This window comes from Lutjanus erythropterus, chromosome 12 (genome assembly GCF_056507025.1).
Source record: "Lutjanus erythropterus isolate fLutEry1 chromosome 12, fLutEry1.hap2, whole genome shotgun sequence".
NCBI lineage: Eukaryota > Metazoa > Chordata > Actinopteri > Lutjaniformes > Lutjanidae > Lutjanus > Lutjanus erythropterus.
The window spans coordinates 21,250,266-21,272,944 of record NC_139328.1 but is presented as its reverse complement, the minus strand read 5'-3'; the positions used below and the strand labels follow the sequence as shown (position 1 = coordinate 21,272,944).

General features: G+C 39.1%; 2 protein-coding genes across 2 annotated transcripts in view; one reads left to right on the top strand and one right to left on the bottom strand.

The window, feature by feature from the left end:
* Nucleotides 1-13,318, top strand: part of yes1 (YES proto-oncogene 1, Src family tyrosine kinase) — a 39,793-nt gene extending 26,475 nt beyond the window's left edge. The window contains exons 7-12 of the mRNA XM_084732843.1: nt 795-950; nt 3,803-3,982; nt 5,153-5,229; nt 6,353-6,506; nt 7,571-7,702; nt 10,791-13,318. Of these exons, the coding sequence (XP_084588969.1) occupies nt 795-950; nt 3,803-3,982; nt 5,153-5,229; nt 6,353-6,506; nt 7,571-7,702; nt 10,791-10,999 (908 nt within the window). The 3' untranslated portion in view covers nt 11,000-13,318. The remainder of the gene's footprint in view (nt 1-794; nt 951-3,802; nt 3,983-5,152; nt 5,230-6,352; nt 6,507-7,570; nt 7,703-10,790) is intronic.
* A 546-nt stretch (nt 13,319-13,864) lies between these two features.
* On the bottom strand, nt 13,865-21,785 carry clul1 (clusterin-like 1 (retinal)). Its single transcript, XM_084732842.1, has 9 exons — nt 21,658-21,785; nt 19,608-19,749; nt 18,573-18,721; nt 18,316-18,486; nt 16,669-17,110; nt 15,939-16,061; nt 15,638-15,852; nt 14,270-14,448; nt 13,865-14,000 (listed from the first exon to the last, which is right to left on the bottom strand). Exons 2-9 carry the CDS (start codon nt 19,708-19,710, stop codon nt 13,982-13,984), a joined length of 1,401 nt encoding a protein of 466 aa, XP_084588968.1. The 5' UTR covers nt 19,711-19,749; nt 21,658-21,785; the 3' UTR covers nt 13,865-13,981.
* Between the last annotated feature and the right edge of the window lie 894 nt (nt 21,786-22,679).

The window sequence follows — 22,679 nt, the reverse complement described above, 5'->3', positions numbered from 1 at the left end:
TTTTTCCATACAGTTTCAAACAGGACAACCTCCCAGATGGTTCTATGTAACAAACCACCAGGTGTGTCGGGTTACAATTTGGCTGTTAATATTCCAGAATTACAACCATATATAATGATAACAGATTTGAAGATTTGAATAGTCATATTGTCAAGTTAATGTTTTTGTCTGAACACACAGGGAATTTGATCATATAAAACAAATCAAAAAGTTAAATTCTAATTTACCATGCCAGAATTTAATCCTCCAATGTCCCTTTCAGTGCTATGGATGGCAGTACGCTGAAATTAATGTCATTCCTGTGAGTCTGTTTAATTCAGCTCTATGTTGAGCATCTAGGAAACTTCAATATTGAATATAAAATAATAAAAAGTAAGTAAGCTATTTTTATTTTAGACAGTTTTTCTACAGTTTATTTGGCGTATTATCCACAGGACATTTTGGCTGTTTATATTTTTATCTGCCAGACAACTACACATGATACCAGCGAAAAACATGTTTGTTCACATAAACCCTGATAGTGAGGAGCCCATGATACACCTGTGCAATAATCCTGTTGTTTAATCAGCATCACTGTCAGGTGGAAGGACTGTCTTGGCAAAGGAGAAGAGCCTGCTAACACATTTTAAGACATTTGGACAAACAAAATCTGAGAGAAATAAACCTTTTGTGTGCACTGAAGTCTTAGACTTTACCTCAACTCATGAAAAATGGCAGCAAAAATAAAAGTGTTGCCTTCATATTTTTGTTGAGTATACTTCATACTTCTGTGTTTCCCTCCTCTGTGTATCCAGAACATGCAGACGGTCTGTGCTACAGGCTGACGACTGTGTGTCCCACCGTGAAGCCTCAGACTCAGGGACTAGCAAAGGATGCCTGGGAAATCCCGCGAGAGTCCCTCAGACTGGAGGTCAAACTGGGCCAGGGCTGCTTCGGAGAAGTCTGGATGGGTGAGACACCAATACTTCTTTACTGTAGCACACACAGTATAGTGTGTTTCAGAACCACACATATATACGAATCTGGCCTGCATATTGTAGCTTGGTGATTTCATTAGAAATCAATGGTGCTGGAAGCTTGATAGCCTAGTGACTGTGTGTGTTTCAGCATCTTCCTGGGGTCTCCAGCCTTACTTGAAATGATTTTTTACAGACATTACAATCAGTACTGTTGTCATCTTTCTTTGTGAAATGAAGAAGCTTTGGACAGTTTCGTTCTCTCTGCCATCACTCCTTGAATCATAAAATCATCCCGGCATTGATCAAAAGAACGGATAAGTTCAAAAGCATTCAATTCTGATGGATCAGACAATTTGTAACTGGTTTCCAACAGAATCCGATTCTCCAGCAGAGCAGGATTAGATCAAATTGGATGCTTGGATGAGAAGTGTAATTTGATATATATATATATATATTTTTTTTTTTTTGGAATCAACTAACAGCTTGGCTGTTTTCATCAGCCATTGAACTGCAGAATGTTTTCTTGATTAATCGATTTAATTGAGTTGGTCCAGAAAGTGATGGTGAAAATTGTCTGTCACAGTTTCCAAAAGACAAAGTTAACGTACAAACCCAAGTTTAATGTCGTAGAAGACAAAGGAAACCAGCAAATATTCACATCTGAGAAACTGGAACCAATTAATCTTTGGCATATCTAAAAAAAAACTAAAACAAACAAACAAATAATTTAAATGATGCACTGATATTTCAGATTGTTGCCAGTTAATTTTCATTTGATTGACTTATCGATTCATTGACTCATCATTTCAACTGTACACATTAGGAGTGTCAAGATTACAAAATTAAGTCAAAAATCACTTGAAATGAGCTTTGGATTTCAATAATTGAAATCATAAGCAGAATCTGCAATTCTCCTAGATTTTTTTTCTCTCCATCCCTGCCTCCATGCAGTGTGTGTCTGGTGAAAAAAACAACACTTAAAAGACAATACAGCATAGCTTGCCAGACACTTTGTTATACTTGATACAATATAGACAATCTTTTAAATTGAAATGACAGTTGTCAGGGCATAAAACCAATGATCTGTTGATATTTATAAATCAAGACTCCATAGTCTGACAATGGCATAGCTGTCAGTGCAAAAAAAAAAAAAAAAGTTTTAAGTTTAATCGACCCATGAACTTGAAAATCAAAAGCTAAATTGAATCATGGATTTGGAGAATCGTGATACCCATCAGTAGAAATCGCTGTTTGGTGCTGTTCCCCTGAAACTAATTTATTTCAGTCCAGATTTTTGCTGATATACACACTAATATTGCCAGACAGTTATAAGTAAAAGCTGTTTATTCCACAGAAACAGTAATTTAGAGAGCTGTGAAATTCATTCCAGAGAATCCTGAATGAAGAGGATGCAGGCTGAGTCGTATTTGTGTGAAAACTGCAAAAAGTGAACAAAACTAGTATGTGGAAAGCCGGATGTTTCAGAGTTAGTTAGAAATGGGTGCCTTACTCAGTAACCCCTTGTTAGCAGCTGTTGAAGGTTGAATATTTCCAGGATCTGTCCTGTCAGGACACACTGAGATTAGTGCATGTATGTACATCTTATGTCAACAACACACTCAAGGCATTTAAACACTTTGTAGTATTGATGTTTGATGCTCACACTGATCATGAATTAGTAAAGAACAACTGCATGGACGTAAACTTAGACAGCCATTAGGGCTAACATACAGAAACAAATTATCCACTCTGCATTATTTATAACTCATACAAATTTAATGTAAAACATTCAGAATCAGTAAACTCACATAAACTGAGTCAGTTTAAAGAAATGATTCATATTAGCTTGAAGTTGAGTGGGACTGACCTCAGCAAAGAGCTCGTCTTGCTGCCGCACTGGCCCACATACTGATGTAAATGCTGATTACTGATTGCTGTTGGTCTATGCACGCACACACGCACACACACACACACACACACACACACACACACACACACACACACACAGAAAGAGAGCTCAGTAATCACAGGTCACCTCCTACGCTTCAGTTCCCGGGCCTGCATGTGAGACGGGGGCCTTTCAGTGAACACGACTCTCTTCTTTCATCACTCGGTCTTTCATTAAGCCTGGCCTGCAGCAAGCCACGACCTGCAAGCCTCCGCTGTGCAATCCCAGGAATCCCTCTCCACACACTCTCCGTCTCTGCCTCCAACTGTTTGCTCTGATGGTTTTTCTGCTCAGAACTTTTTCCTGCCCCTTTCTTACTTGTTCAGGATTTATTTTTTTTTGTAAATGTATCATGTTGGGCTGGTTGACCTCCACTGCTCTCCCGTGATCTCACTACCTCATATTATTATTAGACATGTTCTTTGCCCTACTTTGTCCTTCATCTCGTGTGTGTGTGTGTGTGTGTGTGTGTGTGTGTGGTTCGTTCTGCATGATTCATTCATGAAGGTCAGCCTTATGACGGAAGCAGTAGAGCTCATTGTATGTAAGCAGGGCGTGAGTAAGTGGCTCTCAACCAGGAAGTGGCTGATTATTTAAGCCATCGTGTTCTTTCTCTCCTGCGCTGCTCTTCACACACGGGAACACGGCCAGAGATCGCTGGCATGGCTGGCTGATTTTTAGGATTGACTTTTCCAATCACTTAAAAGGGGTCAAAAAGTCTTTAATGTGCCCTCAGTGTTTGAGTGTCACAGTGTGTGTCACTTAATAAATTGGAACTGTCTTAGATTAGTTGTTTCATTAATAATACATTCAAAGCTGCACACATGCAACGTTGCTTTATGGTTTATTTCAAACATGAGTGATCATTTTGTCTTCATCATATGCTTTTATTCAGGCACGTGGAATGGCACGACTAAGGTGGCCATTAAGACCCTGAAGCCGGGCACCATGTCCCCAGAGGCTTTCTTGCAGGAGGCTCAGATCATGAAGAAACTTCGACACGACAAGTTGGTGCCTCTGTACGCTGTGGTGTCTGAGGAGCCCATCTACATCGTAACAGAGTTTATGGGCAAAGGTAAGGACGGATGAACACACGCTTTTCTTAATTCACCTGCAAATTCTTCAAGTTGACTTTTGTGGCTGATGTTTCCTTACTTGTATGTGTCTTTTATTAACTTCATTGCAATAATGGCAAAGTATATGAGTAAATAACCAAAATTAAGGAAGTATTATAGTTTGTGTTGTTCGTTAGCCTTCACATATTTACAGGTAATTGTCACTGAAGCTTCAGCGCCTCAGAAATGCTATTTGGGACAGTTCTACTATAAAAGATGCTTTAATCTGGATGAGAACAAATCTGACACGTGGAAAAGACTGGATTGTTGAAAATGCAGTGGCTTCAAATTTAACCACTCAAACATAATCAGTTGCCGGTTACTGTTGTAACCTCTGGCAATGCAAATTAGTATGACTGCTGAACTGGATTGTAACTGTTGATCTAAGTAGGATAAAACAGTTAATGTGACCACTTAAGACTGACATAAACAGAACTGAACTTAACCCTTATCTTACCAACATGTTTAATATACAAGGACCACCGACTGGGATCCCTGGGGACCCCGAAAATAAACTAATGTGAGAAATAACAATCACATGTATTATTAGTTGTGGACTTTAACCCCCTATCTGCAGTATGTTTCAATGTCATGTTTTTGTTGTGCTTGTATATGTATAAAGACAATGAAAACCAAAGTGATTTTATTTTAAAAAGAAACAACCATCATAGCAAAGTGTCAACTTATTTTCTCTCAGAACATCATAAGTAAGTAATAGTAAGAATATAAGTAATGTAATTAATGCCACTTTTTTTTATTGGTCTTCCAGGACCCCAATATGTTTTTAAAAAGCACCATTTAAAAGAGAAGCAAAAAAACAATAATATGAAGTCATTTGGAACAAAGTGATTGACAAAGTCATGAAATATTAGAATGATAGAATAAAGCCCTTACAAAATATGACAAAAAAGTTTACCCGTCAGGGCTCTGGGTACCCCAGTCAGCAGGACTGAGGTGAAGAAAGCCTCTTATAGTATTTGCAGTCAAGTTGCCTCCAAGTGGTTTTGGTTATTTAAGTGCTTCCTAATGCTGAACAGATGCTGCATTTATTTTTGGTGTTGTGTTCATACACTGCCCAGACAGACAGTATTGATTCTGTTTGACTGTGACTCCTCTAAACTCTTCTACAGGTAGTTTACTGGACTTCCTGAAGGAGGGGGATGGTAAATATCTGAAGCTGCCGCAGCTGGTCGACATGGCTGCACAGGTAGGATCAAAACACAGACACAGAAACTCTGCGTGCCTCTTATCTGCCCAGGTGCTGTTTAAACTCTGTGTGCAGGACAGATTATCATGCATCACCAAAAAAACAAACAGCGCTGCACATGTGTGTGTATAGGAGCATGTGAGTTCAGTCTTCATGAATAAGGGTTTCAGTTTGTCTCCATCTGGCTGTCATAATTATTTAATATCCTACCTGACATCCCTCCTCCTCCTCCTCCTCCTCTCCCTCACCACCCACTGTATGTGCCTCCCCTCATTCTCCACCACTTAACTGCCTGTAGCACTTAAACGCTGCTCATCAGAAGCCACTTGAGCTTGCTGGTTAAGTCACCTACTGTGATCTGCTCTTAATTCGCCACTCTGCACGCTCCCAGGCCCCCTCTCCTCCTCCTCCTCCTCCTCACTCAGCGGAGTGGAAAAGTGTTTGAGAACGAGAGCGAGGCACATTGAAACCTGGAGACGCCACTAAGGGGGTTGACAGCCAGAGTGAGGACATGTTGTGTTAAAGATCTGTCCAACTGTTGTCGTGGCTGCAGATAATTTTGTTTTTTTTTATTTCCCATTGTTAAGCCTGCAGGTCAAATACTAGATAAATAAAGTGGGAATTACCTAAAATGACAACTTACTGTAACTCCTCTTAAAGGGATAGTTCTGATTCTTTGATGTGGGGTTGTACTTATCGATAGTCTGTGTATTTTCTACAGCAGATATCCGTTGACACAGTCTACAGTATATGTAGAATATTTTCACAGCATTATTTTTCCCTCAGACAGCCTCACAGAAAATTGGAGCTGCTAGACTTTTGCTGCCTTGATTGCTTGGTCTGTGTGTGTTATTGTGTGATTTGGTGTTTTAAAAGGATAGTGTTGATTCACAGGACTCTTACAATATCACATACAACTTGACTTGAAATAATCCGAATGATCACTTTAATTAGTATTATTCACAAGTCATATTTGAGCTCAATCTTTCTATTTGCAAAAGATATAAACTGTCAGATTTTGCTTTCTTTCACTGTTTGCTTTGGTTGCATCCTTATGCCATTTTCTCTTTGTTGACCCCCCCCCGTCCGTCCGTCTGGCCTGTCCAATCCAATCCCGTCCCAGATCGCAGACGGCATGGCCTTCATCGAGAGGATGAACTACATCCACAGGGACCTGAGGGCTGCCAACATCTTGGTAGCTGATAACTTGGTGTGTAAGATCGCTGACTTTGGCTTGGCTCGACTCATCGAGGACAACGAGTACACCGCCAGACAAGGTGTGTGTTAATCGGATGTGGTTGGTGCCCAGACAGAGACGTGCAGGGGGGTTGTGTGTCTGCGATTTTCATTGGTTATAAATAGACCACAAATTTATTCACAGACACTGAACCTTCAATTAATCTCTTACATGACTACAAACTAACACTGGTTTTAGAGCTAAAACAATGGATCAGTGAATTGATCAATCCATTATTTATCAAGCAGAAATGTCAAACATTTTTTGCATGTTGGGCCTGCGGACAGGGTTCACACAAAGTCTTAAAGTTTGGAAAAACCGTTATGTTATTATTAGGAATATGTTTGAATTTGAATATGCTCCTTTTAAAATGTTTGATTGTCAATGAAATCTGGTGTTTCATCTACACAATCACTCATGTGAACCAAAAATCTTGTAATATTTGAAATGAAACAATTCCCTTGTTTTTCGCAGTTTGTTATCTCGCAGAGTGGAGCTTAGATTGACTGACATGGGCAGCAAAATGAAAAGGGCATTTTTCCCAGCAGCTAAGACACCTTAAAAATAGATTCTTAAAAACCAGTACAAAAAGCTGTAATTTGTTTTGTATTATTTAGTGGTATTTTATAGACCAAACTATCTGTGGATAAATCAGCACCGACAATGGTTGTCATTTGCAGCCCTACTAACAAGTTTTGTCCCCTGTAGGGACTCAGAATTGAGTACAAGAGCACATGCTGACACACTTCTTTTTCCTGTAATCACATATTCTATCTATGTAGGACACAGTATTTTATTCGTAGTCAATTAGTAAATCACCAGAAAGTTAATCATCAATTCTAATTCTAAAAACATTGATTATGATTATTCCTGTAAAAATGGGTGGAAACACAAATTTGTTTTCTAGATAGCACCAAGATTCTGAGAAAATTGAGCAGAACTTGTTAAAGAACCAGAGTTTATTTGGTTGAAAAGCGGCTTGGAAGAGCTTCAGAATAACTCTTTAGAAACCCACTTCACAGAGAATATATCCTCTACACATAATCAACTATTGATCATTTTGAGGCCTATCCCTCCTGCTTGACTCTTTTTTTTTTATTCCAGGTGCTAAATTCCCCATCAAGTGGACGGCCCCTGAAGCTGCTCTGTACGGCCGCTTCACCATCAAATCAGACGTCTGGTCATTTGGTATACTACTGACTGAACTGGTGACCAAGGGCAGAGTACCATACCCAGGTAGAGAAACAGTGTTTTGTTTTGTTTTTTTAAAATCTCTTTACTATATATCTATACTTTGTTCCTTTTCATTTAACATGTGAGGCTGCTTTTTCTGGATTGTCTCAAGTTCAGGGTTCATACAAAGTCTAGAAAGTTTGGAAAAGGCTTAAAGGCTGTCTTTTAGAGTATTTCCGGTTCAATGCTTTGACATAATCTGTCAGATCAGATATTATTATTGCCAATATGTATAAACAATAATTTCACTGTCAAATTAATAAATAAAAGTATACATTTTTTGCTAATAGTTAATCTGCTCCAGTATTTATCATCAAAACATCCGATCAAAGTTAATGTGAACAGCTGGTAAAATAAAGAAAGTGACAATATACATCGATTTCTATCAGTATGAAGGAATTTACAGTCGCATTTATAGTAAGAATTTACATGTGATAAAGTCTTCAAGAGTCTGGAAATTTTTGGTTACCTTGAAAGCCCCCTGTTATCTTGAATATGTTTGCTGCTTCATGAATGGAGGAAGTTTCCTTCATGGAAAAGAGGAATAATTCATTCATTCTTGCCTCAGGATAATTCCAACATCTGATTCCTCATCATCTGAAGCTTTTAATAGTATTTTCTCACACATGCAGATCAGAATAGAACTGCATAAAGCTCATGTGAGTCATCACAGATGTCTAATGACTTATTAGTGCATGGGAAAGTACCCCTCACTCTCTCATGCACCATCTCCCCCTTCCTGACGTCTGCCGCCTCTTTTCTGACCCCTGCTGTCAGAGAGCGGTACTGCAGCGTGTCTGGCGTCGACAGGCACTGATTACAGGGCGAACCATATGGCAGACTTAACCACCATCTCCTGTAGGGCCATCTGGCTCCCGTGGCCTCCTTGGTTTCAGCGCGAACCGTCGGATCTAATTAATTCACCTCAGAGATGTGAATTCTGGGGGCTGACCCCTATTTTCCCTTCATCCACACTGTAGTATGACTCACCAGACGTTTGTGGCGCTTGTCCTGCTGTGCTGCAGTCTCTTTTGGGAGCTCTATTTCTACTCGCTTGCCTGATAGCGTGGAAGCAGCAGTATGAGGCAGGTGACCACGTACTGAGCGTCAGCATGAGAACACATCATCTTTATTCTATTTTAGCTTGCGTGTATATATAGATACATATACTTACTCACATATACGACGGGCATGTTATTGGAGCTGAGGGTTTCAGATCCAAGACATAAATCACGCTAACACCTCAGGATCCGACATACCACCGCCATCATATCCTGGTCTCAGCAGTTGCTCTGGGCCTTTCCTCTCTCCCAGTGTGACATAACCTGATCCCCGCTTTCCCACAGAGAGATGGAGGAAGCGGGGAGGAAGATGCAGCCTCGACCATGCCACCAACTCTGTGTCATAACCTCTTTTAGCTGTGGCTGAGCTCCCTGTGGAGCTGCTTCTGCGCCGTGTCACAGGGTTCACCATCACTGTCTTCCTGTCTTGGGAAGGAATTCAGGACTCTCTTGCTCAAGAAGGGCAAAAAGAGGCCTAAAGATGAGGCAGCACTGTTTGGTTTTTGTTGAAATTGCTGTTGATTAGTAAGAAACGTGTTATCTTTCATCAGATATAGACATTTAGAGGACTGAAAAGTCTTACTTCATGTTATCTCTAGAATTTTGAGTGTATTAGCGAGAGATTGCTGGGATTGAGAAAAAAAAACAATGTTTTTGCCCTGTGTGTGTTTTAACCTTGAAGTTGACTTCAAATCTTGCTGGAAATAATGACCCACGTTCCACCTAGGTTGAGTTTTTATGTTATATTTTTTCCTTTTATCTTTTCTCTTTAACACAGTGGTTTGCGTGGGCATTTCTATCCTACTGTCAGCTGCGTGGTGCCAACATTTTCTACTGCTTCAGGCTGCACACTGAGTTGTTTCCTAATCAAAACCTGCAGTATTTTTCTTGACCAGAAAACTTTGGAAAAATGACTTTTCATAGGTTCTGACAAACAACTTTTGCTGACCCATAAAGAACATAGTCATATTGACATGATTTAAGAACTTAGCAAAAGAAAATCACCATTTGAGGGCTACTGTTTCCATTTAACTTGGAATTTATGAAATTGCAATGCCATTTTTCCCTAAATCTCTGACCCTGCTCTTCCTTTTTACTTACATTAATGGTCCAGTGTATAAGATTTATGGGGATTTATTAGCAGAAATGGAATATAATTCTCATAAGTATGTTTTCATCAGTGTATAATCACCTGGAAGTAACTGTTGTATTTTCATGACCTTAGAATGAGCCCTTTATATCTGCATCGGGTGTGTCCTCTTCCATGGAGGCTGCCATGTTGCATCACCAACTTGCTACGGTAGCCCAGAGCAGACAAACCAAACACTGGCTCCAGACATGGCCTTTTGTATTTTTTCCACTGTAGCTACCGTAGTCTCTCCTACATGCTTGGAAGGGGACAGCGAGACGACGTGTTTGCGATCTGCAAATTCACTGCTAGACGCCACTAAACTCTACACACTGGTCCTTTAAAGCATCCCAGTTGGTGCAGTGTGGATTATATGTTTTCTGTGTACTTCATTAAATCAAAATAAAACTTCAACAGAAAAGTTAACAAACAAAAGCAGGATATTACAAGAATAGTACAGGTCTGTGTGATCATATCTTAGTTACGTTACTTCACCAGTACCAAAGCAAAGTTAGCTAGCTAACGTAACACCTACAGATGCACTCAAAGTCCTTACAAACACATCAGTTATTTAAATGGAACTGCCAGTGACCAAAGTTCAACTTAAATTACACTTAATTATGGACAGTATCTCTAAGTTAAGTTTTTCAGATGATGATTAAAGACAGACACGTTTGGAGGTTACATTACTTACATTATAGGTCCACTTGTGGAAGTGTCCTTGAGTGAAACAGTGAATCTAAACTTTTTACTGATTGTTAGGCGAGGTAGCTCACTACCATTGGTGTGTGTGAGTCTGTTAAGAAATGAACAAAGCAATTAGTAAATTCATTTGGACTTTGGAAAAAAAAACACTACAGATGCAGTCCATTTACATCATGTTTCTCTGTGTTTCTTCCAGGTATGGTGAATAGAGAGGTACTTGAGCAAGTGGAACGAGGTTACCGTATGCCCTGCCCCCAGGGGTGCCCCGAGTCCCTGCACGAGATGATGAGGCAGTGCTGGAAGAAGGAGCCAGATGAAAGACCGACCTTCGAATACATCCAGTCCTTTTTGGAAGACTACTTCACAGCCACAGAGCCACAGTACCAGCCGGGGGACAACCTCTAGTCTGGGGGATTTGGGGGCGAACTCTGGCATCACACAGAGGTACATCAGTGGAGATCAAAGCTCGGGACAACAGAGAACCACGACAAACGGGAAAAGCCTTGATGAGGCTGCAGAGAGAGAGGTTTTAATGCTACAAACTAGACCACAGCCACACTGGTTTATCTGCACACGCAAGAAGAAAATGTGTTCTGAAGTAGAGGTTTGTCCCTTGTGTACCCAGGGACCAAATGTTTGGGGAAGTGTCCAGCTGTGCAGATTGGTGCTGGTATGTTAAGCTCTGGGAATCCTGCTAATCAGAATAATCCATATGGACGGGCCACAACACTGTGATCAAAAAGATTTCAAATTAACGCTACTTGCAGATGCAGTTTTTTTTTTTTTTTTTTACTTTTTGAAATAAATTTCCCCACCCTCCTCCAATTTTTTTAAATTTTATTTCATGACATAATTCTCTCATATTGGAGTTGAGACCTTTTACATGTACATGAGTTTGGTTTGAATATGTAGGTTGATGAGTATGTTTTTTTTTTTAAGTGACCAACAACTGTGGTTGAACTGTCAAGTATGTGCTGTGACTGTAAAGCTTTGATGGAGAAGGGCGAGGTGAAGTAAATAAGAAAGGATGTACTTTATGGATGCAAGAATGTACTGAGAGATCAAAGCAGATGTACATACAGTATGTGCAAAAAGATGTATTTTTAGCAAGTGTGATCAGGTGGATGAATGCGAGCATGAAAAGTGATTTGTATGATTCTTTTTAACACGGTCACTTGAATGGCAAATCACATCGATTTATTATGCTATTTCTCTTTTTTATTTAAATGGGGACTTGAAATCGTAAAGAGGTATTTTGATAATATTCAAGTGCAAAAAAACATTTTTCCTGTTTAACATTTTATAAATGTTTTGAAATGGACATTTTTCAGCTGTGAAAATATTAAGTGAGATTGAGCTCGTTTCTGTCTGAAATTAGCATCTTGTCTTTTGTTCGGTGCACATCTCTGAATGCTGTAAAGGACTCTAACATATTTCTCTTCTTATTGCACACATCTACACAGTTTGACATTGCAATAAATGAGTTGTCTCGTGATAGATCGTCCAGGAAATTATTAGATCTGTTTAATTCACGTCATCATGTAAAACATTCATGCAGCTGTAGTGTTATTTCTCTTCTTCTCAGTAAAATCCCCCTGACCTATGACAAAATACACCTTCAATGTCCTTAAATCTGTGTCTGCAGGAGGACAAGTTTTATCCAAAGACAACAACACGAAACAAATCTCTTATTTCACCCTTTCTAAGTCCCGTCCCTTTTCCCCTCTGTGCTGCAATAACAATTGAACCATCTTGGTTAAAAGATGTTGCTGGGGAACCTGTAAAGGTGACATACAGTATTTTTATATAGTCACATCTTAAGTTGACGTATGTTAGCAGAATGCTAGCTACCTGCCCAGTTAACCTTCATTAATCATTAGCCTTCTAATTAGCCAGCTACCACTTTTCTCTGTAGCAAAATAGTAGCTAGCTGGCTAATCTACATCAATCATTAGCTACCTAGCTACATCTGATAGCTAATATTTGCTAGCTAGTTAGCTAGCTTTTTCCTCACATTAGTTAACTTATGGTGCAATTATATTTGTTGCTTTTACAGGCCCCACAGTAGTATCTTTTAAGCATATTTAAAGTTTGAAAATAAATGAGTCTAGCACGTAGAATATCTTGGTGCAGGAATTAGGAAAAGAAGTAGGTTGACAGGGTTTCAGGAGCAAAAATGGATGGGACTTAGGACGGGTCAATTGAATGCAGCTATGCAAAGTCGACCAGTGATGTTTGATGGAAGGAAACTTCTCAAATGGTATTTGCCTGTGTCAAACCCCTGTTTTAAACCCCTTATGGTTTTCTTATTTCTGTTCCCAGTTGTAGAGATGATGGATCACTTCTGGAGTGAAGTAATGAGAACCAGACAGAACAAACACCTCGAACACACTGTGGTCAGGTCAGGGCTTTAGTGCTTTTTATAGATGTCGAGAATACAAAAGTCCAATAACAAGTTCTTAGAGGTACTTCCACTGTCTGTCCAGCGGTATGTGACGGGAAATTTGAAAAGATGCAAAGGCATCTTCTTGTTCAATAAGTAAGCTTAAGGATTGGACAAAGATGTGAACATGTTTTTTTTTTTGTATTTCTTTGTGTGCGTCTCTCTTGAGAACCTAACATGTCATTGTTCCTACAGATGGGACTTGAACTAGTGGGGAAATGAAATTACTGAGAATGGTAACTAATATGATTTTGTACAGAAAAATAAAAGTTTTACTCAAAGGGTTCCTATAACTCTCTTGTTCTTGCCAATCCACAGTGATTCTCCTTCTATGGAAGCCAATTTCTGTCAGTGTGATGAAAAAAAGTCATAATGATAAATCTTCTCAAAAGTAATTACTTAGTATCTTAAAACAATGAGAAACTTTGTCAAAATAATGATTTCATCTCTCAAAATACTGACTTCATCTCAAAATAACGAGCTAGTGTTTCAAAAACATCAGAAAATTTGACAAAATGATGAAGGAATTATTTTGAAAATGCTTCTCATTATAATGACTTAATCATATTAGCAGAAATGGGTTTCCATATCGTTCAGATTCAGACCTAAAACTTGAAAGTTTCTTGGTTCATGTCTTCCACATCTTGTCCATCCAGAAGCCCAGTAAAACGTTTACACGTCACTGAAGACTCCTCCTGTGGAAGACATCTGCATTTCACTGTTCCTGCCATTTTCAATGAAGTCACACTTACTCGTGTTTTATGTTTTGTTTATTTACACCAGTTGACAACAGGAAAGAAAAACAATTTCTTCTTTTTACATGCAATGATCGACATGGTTCAGCTTTAGTGTATTTACATTTCAGAAAGATTATGCTACTTGAGAGGAACACAATCTAGCTCACAGAAAATGCTGGTAGAAGCTCAGAAAAGGAGAAACTACTCTTATTCATCCTCATCAAACCTGTAAAGAAAGAGAGAAGGTGTGTCAGGATTTAAAGTTGTATAACAGTAAACATTAGAATAAAGAAAAAAAAAAAACAAGCACACTGTTGCCAGGAGCTCAGTATCTAATGACAACATATGTTCTTATGTTATGCCTTTTTTTTTTTAAAGAAAATCTACAGAAATAAAAAAACAAAGGCTAGAAATAGATGATGGATGGCGCCTGTCCTTGGTGAAAGTCAGCCCTGTGGTGGTGCGTGGCACAGTGGAGGCCATTAAAGTTCTCACCTGACCATCTCCTTGTATTTGCTCAGAGCCTCCTGGGCCACATACTGGATGAAGGCTGGGTCCTGCAGCTCCAGCTCCCCAGGAACAGAGAGGATGAGTGGGGGAGAGTTCAGGATGTTCACCTCCACCTTGGTCTCAGTCACAGAGAGATTCTGTTCATCGTGGCTCTCTGTTGCCACCTGGAGAGTGGAGGTAGTCATTTTGTACACCATTATTTTATGTTGACCAAAACTTTTCCCCACCTATCCAAAAATACCACAGATATGCTTCTCTCACTTGGTGTTTGTTTGTTTTATATTTTAAATATTTATATTAGTTGGTTAATTTCATTCATTCTCTATTTAAGTATGCAGATACCTCTGTTTATCATAAGGTTTGGACATGGTCAACATAAAAGGGCAGCTTCACTATTTCTTCCAAAGGTCAGGTGCCCATATATACACTGAAACGTCTTGTTTGCTATAATCCTCCTTTCTTTTCATATTGGTCAGAGATCCTTCCTTGTGTTTCTTGTGTAAACATTGAAGATAAATGTTAATATGAGGGTTCAACAGTCCAAATCAAGTAGGGAGTCTTTTTAGTGGAATTTTTTCTCTTTGTGTTACTAGAAAGAATCAAATGACTTTGCAAGATACCAACTATCTAACTTGAACTGCTGACGCTTCATATTAACTACAGATAAACTTCTTTCATCTCACACGTCACAGAACAAGTTTTGTGGATTTTTACTCCCATCTCTTACATTGGAAGCAACATAAAAAGACCTTAGACTGGGTTGCACCACCAAATGTTAATCTAAGATTTATTCTAATCTAGCGAAGCTGGGTTTAAAATGAGTAAATCCAGATTTAAAATTAAGCAGAGTTCTCTTGCAGAATTAAAACATAATGTCAGTTTAGTAAATCCAAGTGTGATGTAAACTAAAATTAAAGTTTATCAAAGTTAATTAGAGTTTAATCAATATGGGGATGTTTGCTTACCGGAATTAACATAAATAAAAAATAAATTTGTGTGCTCTTGGGATCGAGATCAAGTAATGAAGTGTGAAAACGTAACATTTAGCTGCTCTGTAAAGATTTGGTGCAGCTGACATTAATTCAATCTGGGTGTAAAATATGAACTAAACTGAGGTTTAAAGAGAGGTTTAAATTTAATCTGTCTTCATTTTAAGATAGTTTAAAAGTTTGGTGCAACATTATTTAGAGTTAAGCCATTTTTTTTTTCAAGTTCTTGCTGGTTCTGACCCAAAATGTTCAGTATGAACAGAAGGACTGGTTATAAGAAGGAACACTGCATATGTGCACGTGAGGACTGTTTTTAAGACACTGTTCCTCTGCCTTTTCATTAATTTCCTCCACTTTGTCTCACCCTGGTGATGCGGAAGATATTTTCAGGAGTGCTGCTGTTGTTCACAGCCTGAGCCACCCAGCTGAATTCAGCGGCCATGCTGCTGAGCCAGTTGACCGTTTCATCAGTGTGGCGCTGGACAATAGACAGGATCTCATCATACTGCTCTTTAGACACATCCAGCAGCTGGGAAACTTCATCCAGCTCCACATGCAGCTCCCGAACACTGGGGCACTCTGGAGGAAAAGACAAGGAGCAGTCAGATGAAATACTGAGGATGAAGATGACGTAAACACAGGCTGTACAGGTGGCGGTGCCTCACCTGTGAGCAGGGTTCCCTGGCAGGCCTCACACTGGCTCTGTAGCTGCCAGCACTCTGACGTCTGTTTGCGAAGGTCTCGGCACAACTTCCTGTTCTGCAGGAAACGGGGGAACGTTTCCCTTGCTATTCCAAAACCAAAAAATATTTAACATTAGTGTTTTTGTTGATTGGCCAGGTCCAATATAATGGCAACACTGTAATATCACAGCAACGAGCTGAAACTGTCAATGTCGCGTCTACATATATATGTCTATGGCAGCCATGCTGTTAGTGTTTTCCCGTGTTTCCCTTTTCCCCTGCCTGTTTCTCTTTGTGTTCGTGTATGTTGGGTGGAAGTGGTCTCCCTCACTCTCCTGGCTCCCTGCTCACCTACACACCTGCTGTCAATCAGCTCATCACTCCTCAGTCTACACACCTGCAATCCATCAGCTCATCACCTTTCCTGTATATCAACCCTGACTTTTCTCCTACTTGCCTCTCGATCATTATCTCTGCTACAGTGGTAGTTTAATTCTACTGTTTGCTGGCCTTTTGTAATTTAATCTCCATGTAACCCCAGTGTGCTCTTACCATCCATCCATCACCAGCCCTTCACCTTTTCATTCCATCTCATCGTTGTAAGTAAAAGTAATAAACCTTAAAACTTCATCTTAATCTCTTGTGTTTGCAAAATCAACATTCCCTCACGAAATCATATCTTACTGACTAGTTCTAAACAAAGATTAAACACCTTTCTTCTTCTCTTCTTCCACCACCTCATGGATGTCATCGAACACCTGGGTCACCACAGCTCCAAACTCCTCCACCACGCTCTTGCCGAAGTCGAAGAACGAGTCCAGCACCTCCTCCAGCCCCACACCCTGCAGGAAGCCTGAGTCCCGGCTGGGGTCGTAGGGGTCAGTGGGGGTCTCCTCCGTCAGGACGTCGGCGGTGTTGTTCAGGAAAGCCTTCTGGAGGACTTTGTCCAGCTTGCTGCTCATCCTGGAGACGAGGGCGATGCTGCGCTCCACCACCGTGCCCACCTTAGCGATTAGGCGGTTGAAGGAGTCCTCGATACGGATGACCTCTGTGTCTGTGTCGTCGGTGCCCTGATTCACCAGGATGTCCCCTGCATCAATGCGAGGCTCCCGGGGGCCAAAGCGCCGGGATACTCTGCGGAACAAGTTCTCCACCTACAGGAGATGAAAAGTGGAAGTAAGTTTTTGGGACTAACTTTGCAGGTACTAACCTGAGAGTTGCAAGATGAGAACTGGGGTTTGAAATAAGGAAAATACTACATTTTGCAGGGCACTTGTCAAACAACAAGCCTTCCTGGGAATTACATGAAAAGTTCAGTGACAAGATTAATGTTAAGGAGATCTGTCATTAAAAATACAGTGTTCATTAGCATCAAATTACATGATCTAGTCAAGCAACAAAACATGCTGCTTTTGATGCTTGTGGGGGGCAAAAAATGAAAAAAAAAAAACTGGGGAAAAACTGCTTTTTAAATTGTTTCACTTTCTTAGGTATGATGGAGAATGTGGGACAGCAGGCTTTGGGTAATCTGAGATAGTTATTTAAATTCCTCAAAGGAGGATAATACATTTAGGAAGTTGCATACATAGAAGCCTATGTAGAAATTGATTTTTTTTGTCATAATGCTTTTTAAAAAATGGGTGACATTGAGCTTGGCTTGATTTAGCACAAGTAACACTAATAGGTATGGCATTTCTCCTTTGGATAAGATATCTACATTCTTTCATTTCTGGTTAGAAAATGACTTTGGGAGTAATTTGTTGAGTCAAACTTGCAAAAGAAAAATGCTCCAGGTTACCTGAATTCACCCTAATTATAGTTGGTTCTGTCTTGATTTTAGTTCTGTCGAAACCCACAACATATAAGATCAAATAAAATCACCTGCATGCATGTGTAATAACTGACAGTAGCACAACAGACCTTTTTCATAGCAGCCATATTGATATGAAATCTCAGAGTAAACACAGCTGTTATCTATGATAGTAATTAAGGTTCTGTTACATTCAGGTACTGACTGGTAACGTCTGTGTTTACCATTTCAATATGGTTGCTGGAGAAAAAGGTCTGTTAGTGATAAAACATGACTGCAGTCATCTAAATGTAAAACCCCAGAATGCTCTGCAATGACATTTTCTTTTACAGTCATGGATGTTTCTTTAGACCAAATGTTAGTTTAGTTGCCTGTGGCACTTGTAATAGTTTTGGTGGTCTGAAGAGGTAGAACTAAAGCAAGAGATCTGATTCCAAAAGAAGGTAAAGTTTCACCTGTCGATCACATAGTTTTGTTATTTCTGGTGATGCTGTTACAGAAGTTTGAGGTCAGACTGAGAGGCACAGGTTGGATTTGTAGTTTTTATACCTTGGCATGGAAAGTAGCAAATCCCCTGCGGCAGGTGGAGGTGTAGAAGGTTTTACACGCATCCTCCAGACAGGGTCTGCACTCCTCCCACTCAGACTGCAGGGAGTCTTTACACTGCTCCTCCGCCTCCTGCAGCTTCTCTGTCACCTCCTTAGCCAGCTGGGCTGCCCCCTGGTGGCAGGAAGGCAAAGATTTCCATTTGCTTTCTGTTCTTCTGTTCTTTTTCTTTCTTAGGAAAGATCTGTTGTTGTTCTTACCTTCTTCTTCTCGCTGCTGTGTTGGAGAGATTTCATGAGGTGTTCGTGCTTCTGCTCGTTCCTCCACATCACCTCCTTCATCTCCTTCACCCCGTACAGAGCTCTCTTCACCTCCTCATCCACCAGTTTCTCACCACTCACAGACAACTCTGAGAGAGGAGAGAAAAAAAAAAACCTGGGTGAGATGTTCTTTATAAACACCTACATTAACACATTTCACTGTCAAAACAGGGAATTTAGCAAAAGCTCTTTAATCTTGAGAAATATTGCAATGTGATTTATGTAACACTGAACAAAATTAAGAATATCTAAAATATTATTTCAAGGAAAATTAATAGTTTTAAATTAATTTCTGTAGAGGTAAAGTTCCTCTCTTCTTTTTTTCTCCACTGATAAGCAGCTCAAATTTAAGCGATTTAAGAAATGGATGATATTTGTATTTCATTTGAGGTATAAAGTTTCTCATAAAATGATTGAAAGTCTCCATTAATGACCTGATCATTTCTATGGATTAAATCTAATGTTTTATTTATTTTCTGTGTGGATGTAGGTTGTCTCTTTATAAGCTTTTGAATTATTGAGGATACTTGTTTACCCAAATTTATTATGAGATATAATTAAGTTTTTTAGAGCTGTGCGTAAAATCATTATCTTAAGTAACAACTTGTCCAGTGTTCATTTAAATTCCTGTAATTTGGTTAATGTTTTACTTGTATCTTGTGTTTTTTTCTCTCTAAGCTATTAATACATTTCCTCAATTTATTTATTTCATTATCCAAATCTGCTTTCCCTTTTGATGCAGACGTTATCATTAGTCCTCTTATGTTTGCCGTAATTTCTAACTAATTAAATGAAACAATCAACAGATGCATAAAATCTAGAAAACGAGTGAATGTGTGCCTCAGTTTATCAGAAGACACAATTTGCCAGGTTGCATTGTAGAGGCTTTTATATGACTGCTGATATATAAGTATAATACATGAACTGAACACCATACATTGAAAGAGCAATTTAGATTCCTCTGTACTGACTCACGTTTTAAGGTGTCCTCAGACATGTCTCGGGGTCGATCCTCTGGGACAGAATAAAGGACCCCCAGTGTCCCTACCAGAACAGCCAAACCCAGCAGGAGCTTCATTCTTGAGCTCAGTCTGTGTCTTGGAAGGCAAAAGTCAGTCTGAAAGGACACATGTGCGGTTATGACTGGTACATAATCCCATTTGCACACTGTTGAGTGAACACATTATAATCACAATGCAGGTTCACACATGCACAACATGGCTTTGAATAGAGAAACTAAAACAACAGGTGCTATCTAGTCTGGTCCAGAAAGGCTAATGGGATTTGAGCTTGTGCATGATTAAACATTAACAATACTGTACATGGTCATAAGTAGGTCTGCCACATGGTGGTGCTGCACATCTGTCTACACCTAAAAGACCACAGTCACAAGTCCTCAATACTTGGATGTCAGATAATAGAGCAGGGGCAGTTACTTTTAGTTAGTTAGACTGTCATCATGCAATTCAGTGACACTTTTAATAGTCTATATGCAGTAATACTGGTGTTATTTAAATTCACAGTCTGATGATATCTAGATTTTACATAAGTGTAAGGTGGGTGTGAGGTGAATATTTAGACAGCCGCAGTATTCACTTACAGATTACTTTTCATGAGAGTTCAGTATATGTTGTTCTACATGTTAATGTTTGTGTTGCTGTAATTTAGAGAAACAGCAAGTAGTCCATTAATCAATTACTTGTCACTCGATTCTCAAATGTGAATACGCTCTGGTTTCTCCAGTCCCTGATGACAGTAAACTGATTTTTTTGGGTGGATGTGAACAAAACAAGCAACTTGAGGATGTTACCTTGGGCTTCGGGAAATGGTGATCAACTTTTTTTTTTTTTTTTTTTTTTTTTAACCATTTTCTTACATTTAAAGGCCTAAACATTACTCGATCAGATTAAAATTGATAATGATTAATATATTATCTCACACCAGGGATATTCACTTGTTTCAGCAGCTCAAATAGAAAAGAAGTGAGTAATAAATAGAAATACAAGTACAAATAAAATAAAAATAAAATATATAGCATAATAGCATAAAATAAAATATATACAAACTATACCTAACCCTTTTGCTTATACATATAAATGGATAATTGTGCAGGGTAAATGCACACATGCTGTAGTGCACACACAGTGTGTAGGATTATATAAACAGAAAAATATATATATATAAAAATACAGTCCTGTAAAGTTGATAATTGCACAGAGATTTGGTTGAGGTCCTGCTTTGTCTGTCCACACTGCAAAATGTGAACTCCACAAAAACTCCAAAGGACTTCTCTCTTTTCCTCTTCTGTGGAGTTTTTTGTACTCATTTTATTCTTCTGACTGACTGATAACAGCCTGACTTTAAGCGATAAACATTAAGAGGTGAGACACTTAACAAGAGGCTCATCTCAGCTCTGTTTATGTCTGAACCATCTGCTGTTCCCAAATGTCAGTCCCCATCAAGTCACAAAACATAACAAAAAAAAACTGATTTCTGATTTCATATGTTTACAGGTTAATTTGGTAACCAGTAAACAAGTTAAACCCACTGCCGGCCACTGCCCCAGACAAGTTACACAAGTTGACACCAGCAGGGATTTACAGTAAATGAGGATGTACTCACTTGACTTATTTCATTATGGGTTTAAGTTGCTGCCGCTGACAACGTATCTAGCTGTTGTTTCTAACAGGCACTCAGAGCACAAGGGCTATTAAATTTACAGATCAATGTGAAATTATGAATTATAAACACATTTAAAGAGGAACAAATTTAAACTGATATTGGAGTAACTGATCTTAACCTACAATTCTGCTTTAAAATTGCAATCAAACATAATAAGCAGTTCATATGAGATGAGAACATTTTCTGATATGATCTGATATTCATCATAACCATATCCTTTTCTTAAAATATATAACCATATTAATAAAATGTTAACATCAACTGATGATAAGAACAAAATTCTAAATAATGACAAATTGAAAAATACAAAATAAAAGCCCAAAGTGACAACAGAGGAACTTACCAGTCGACGACAGAAGGTGCTTCTCTGCTGGCAGGAATAAACAAAGTGCTCTGTGCGGACAGCAGTGGTGAAGTTATCTTGATCTGGTCAAGTCTATTTGTGCTCTTTCCACTCGTGCTTTATCCTATTATAGTCTTTGCTTGATGTTGATGCCCGTTAATCCAGCATTCAACACGCTTGTTTTGCATAACAGGTTGCTTAGTCATGTCAGACACTACAGGCTGCTGTTGTTTACACATAGGAAAAGTGTGTTAGTTTTGATTTGTGGTGATTCACGTGGCAGCAAATAATCACACAAAAAAATTCAGAAGCCAAATATCTTTGTGTGCAAAGTTGAGATCAGACATGCTGGACATCATTGGAATAGAAGTGAAGTCATATATTCTTTCATATGAGGTGGAGAGACATATTTTCTTGTAGTAAAACAGTTACTATTTCTACCACATTTATTTTGTTTGCAAATATTGACGTATCAGATATTGGCAAAAAATCCAATATGGTGCATCCCTCTAGTACACACAATTATCAAAGCATGTTAAATCAACTGGTGCACTGACATCAGCTCTTAAATCAGTGGGAAATCCTCAAGGCAACACACACAAAAGTTTCAGTCCTACCAGAGAAGTGGCATCATCACAGTGAACTCTATATCGTTTCTGCTATTTGATTGGTGAGGGAATCTGTCAGTGTGGGATTATTATGATGTACTTAAGAGATCAGTCGACCAGAGAAGATCATTTTGCTGGACCTGAGCCATGTGCTGATCTCATAAGACTGCTAACTGCTGCTGAGCTGCATCCTTTCAACACATAGGCTACTGTATATACAGTGTACAATCAACCCGTATTCACTAAAGCCCTTATTTTGAATATATGGCTAACTTTGGTCTGTAATGTATGAACTACCTCCGGCTGTTCTTGGATCAATAACCAGATGTGAATCCAGAGTATTTTTAGAAAAAGGAAACATCCCTTGTAGTAGGAAGCTGTTTAGCATCTCCACTCCCGATGGAATGTGAGGGT

What these genes read in the sequence shown, in the direction of transcription:
- clul1 (XM_084732842.1), bottom strand. Translation starts at nt 19,710, where the DNA reads ATGAAGCTCCTGCTGGGTTTGGCTGTTCTGGTAGGGACACTGGGGGTC. An exon ending in GTCTGAGGACACCTTAAAAC is followed by an intron (nt 18,722 to 19,607) that starts GTGAGTCAGTAC and finishes CTCCTCTCTCAG; the next exon opens with AGTTGTCTGTGAGTGGTGAG. An exon ending in ACAGCAGCGAGAAGAAGAAG is followed by an intron (nt 18,487 to 18,572) that starts GTAAGAACAACA and finishes TCCTGCCACCAG; the next exon opens with GGGGCAGCCCAGCTGGCTAA.